This window comes from Gavialis gangeticus, unplaced genomic scaffold (assembly GCF_001723915.1).
Source record: "Gavialis gangeticus isolate Ggan-Ray unplaced genomic scaffold, GavGan_comp1, whole genome shotgun sequence".
NCBI lineage: Eukaryota > Metazoa > Chordata > Crocodylia > Gavialidae > Gavialis > Gavialis gangeticus.
Genome location: NW_017729032.1, coordinates 206,626,076 through 206,628,542, shown reverse-complemented (window position 1 = coordinate 206,628,542; position 2,467 = coordinate 206,626,076). Strand labels below are relative to the sequence as shown.

The 2,467-nt window shown below is 44.4% G+C and overlaps 1 protein-coding gene across 2 annotated transcripts in view; it reads right to left on the bottom strand.

Moving 5' to 3' along the window:
- The window catches only part of HSF2BP (heat shock transcription factor 2 binding protein), a 52,472-nt gene that overhangs the window by 40,292 nt on the left and 9,713 nt on the right, over positions 1–2,467 (bottom strand). For both annotated transcript variants that reach the window (XM_019525133.1, XM_019525132.1), the window contains exon 3: positions 854–957. In XM_019525133.1, coding sequence (XP_019380678.1) covers positions 854–957 — 104 coding nt within the window. The remainder of the gene's footprint in view (positions 1–853; positions 958–2,467) is intronic.

Sequence of the window (2,467 nt, the reverse complement as noted above, 5' to 3'; positions counted from 1 at the left end):
CCACCCTCTGGGTGCGACTCTCTAACCAGTTGGCAACCCATTGGACTGTATGGGTGTCTACGCCACAGTCCCCCAGCTTCCTAATGAGAATGGGGTGAGAGACAGTATCAAAAGCCATGACAGACCTCTGACCTTTACTTAGATAAGCGTGGCCAATCTGTGGCATTGGCAGCCTGTGTGTGTGACACACCACTGATCAGGATAGGAACAGGCAGCTGAGCAGCAAATAGAGCAGGTAGCAGACCGCAAAGCAGGAGATCAGGCAAGGAGTACAGGACAAGAAGCAGAAAACATTGGGCAGAGGAAGGGGATTGGAGTGGCACCTGGGGAGAGCAGAAGGTTAATTTGTTACATGTCCACTGAAAGGTTTGCTCCAACTGACTTAGACTATGATATATATTCATACCTAGTTGGGAAATAGTTAATTCATTATAGCAGTACAACTATTATTTTATGTTTGAAAACCAGAAATAAAGTTATTTTAGAAATATGCAAAATAGCAAAAGGGAAAGAAAACCAGACCAAAGCATGATTTTGGCATAGATGCTTTTCTTTTAAGAGGTCAGCTTTGAATAATCACGAATATTAAAATCACATTACACACTGGTATTCTTAGAATAGGCGCCTTTCTTTTCTAGAATGACCTTATAAAGAAAAAAATTAACAGCTGAACTTTTCTGTGTACAATTAAACATTTACTTGGTTAGACAAAGACACGGTCAAGATGTTTTTAATGCTGTTCAGAATCCATAAAACGAAAATGGATTTTATCTTGGAAGAGTAAACTTAATTTCCCTGGACCTCCTACTAAAATTCAAGTATAGATACAACCCTGTTTTGTGAACAAATGTACCTTCTTCTCCCTCATGCTATCTGCCTGGGCTGTTTCCAGACGGGCTTTGAAGTGTTTACAATCCATTCTCAGCTGCTCTAGTTCTTGCTCTCTTTTCTCCATACCTGTAAAAAGAATTTAAACAAATTAAATATGGAGGAGTTAAAAGCAGCCATTTACATTAAGGATGAGCATACCTTAGATGCAGTATGAAGAATCCATTTGAAATATTTGGTTGTGTGCCTCCTCCTTGTGGCTAGGGAAGTCTATAACAATTTTCCATGTTATTAAACGATTATTACAATAATGGCACTAAACTAACTTGCTTTTTTATTTAAACTGGGCAAAACAAGGTAAGTCAAAGCAAAGGGTAAAATGTATTTAATCACAACAACGCATACTATGCTTTGGGGACAGAGCTGAGCTCTGGTTTGCTCGGAACATTTATGTTCATATAGTTTACTTTCTATTTTTTAATTGCTGCAGATGATCTGGCTCCTTTTTACCGAAGTGTAGCAGTAAGTATGGTGACATTCCCTGAGCAAATCAGAATACTACAGATGTGTTAAATCAATGTTTACAGTGTGCTAGATAAATGCTAAGAATATCAGAGGATAGATAAATATAAAAACTGTATGGATATCAAATGATACAGATACAAGCTATTAACAATACAGCTATTACCTCTGCATGATTTTATAGCAATGCAATAGTAGCTAGTATCAAAACTGCTCGAACTTTGACCCTGTTTCAAGGGTCAAAGCTAGGGTGACCTAGCTCACTTGTATCACTACAGGTTCACGTAAACATAACGGGTAGGAGTGCACCGATAAAGATTTTCTTGACCAGCACCAATGGCCAATTATTAACCAGCAATACTGGCAGATACCAATGCAATAGCCAATTTACAGGGATGCAGCCCAGCAGCTTGGGGAGCAGTGCCCTGCAGGTAAGCCTGTGAGGGACGGAAGGGGTGGTGGGGAGGCGGGGTAGGTTGAGGCCCCCCACAGTGAGGGAGTGGGGCAGGGCCAGTCGAGGCCAGCAGCAGGACAAAGCCACAGGTGGCTCGTCCAGGGGACACAGGGAGAGGTGGCTCCCCACCACTGCGTGTACCCCGGGAGAGGAATGGGGGCATGTGCCCCCCTGGATTTGAGTACAGGGCAAGGGCAAGCTGCCCGCTGTAGGCTCGTGGGCCGCACCAGCCTCTTCCCAGCAGAAGAGCTGGACCAGGGCTGCACTCAGAGCAGGTGGGGGAGGGGAAGGGCAGTGCTGGTGGGCTACAGCTACCCCAAAATTTCCCATAGTAACCCCTACCAGTGCTGCAGATTTCATAGATTTCATAGACATTTGGGCTGGAAGGGACCCCAGAGGATCATCGAGTCCAGCCCCCTGTCCCATGAGCAGGAAGTCAGCAGGGATCATAGGATCCCAGCAAGGTAAGCATCCAAGTGTGTCTTGAAGGAGTTCAAAGTAGGTCCTTGAACCACCTCCGGTGGCAGTCTATTCCAAACCTTGCAGACTCGGACAGTAAAGAAGTTCTTTCTTATGTCCAGCCTGAATCGGTCGCGGCAGAGTTTGTGACCGTTCAATCTTGTCATCCCTTGGGGAGCTCTAGTGAACAGACATTCCCCCAGA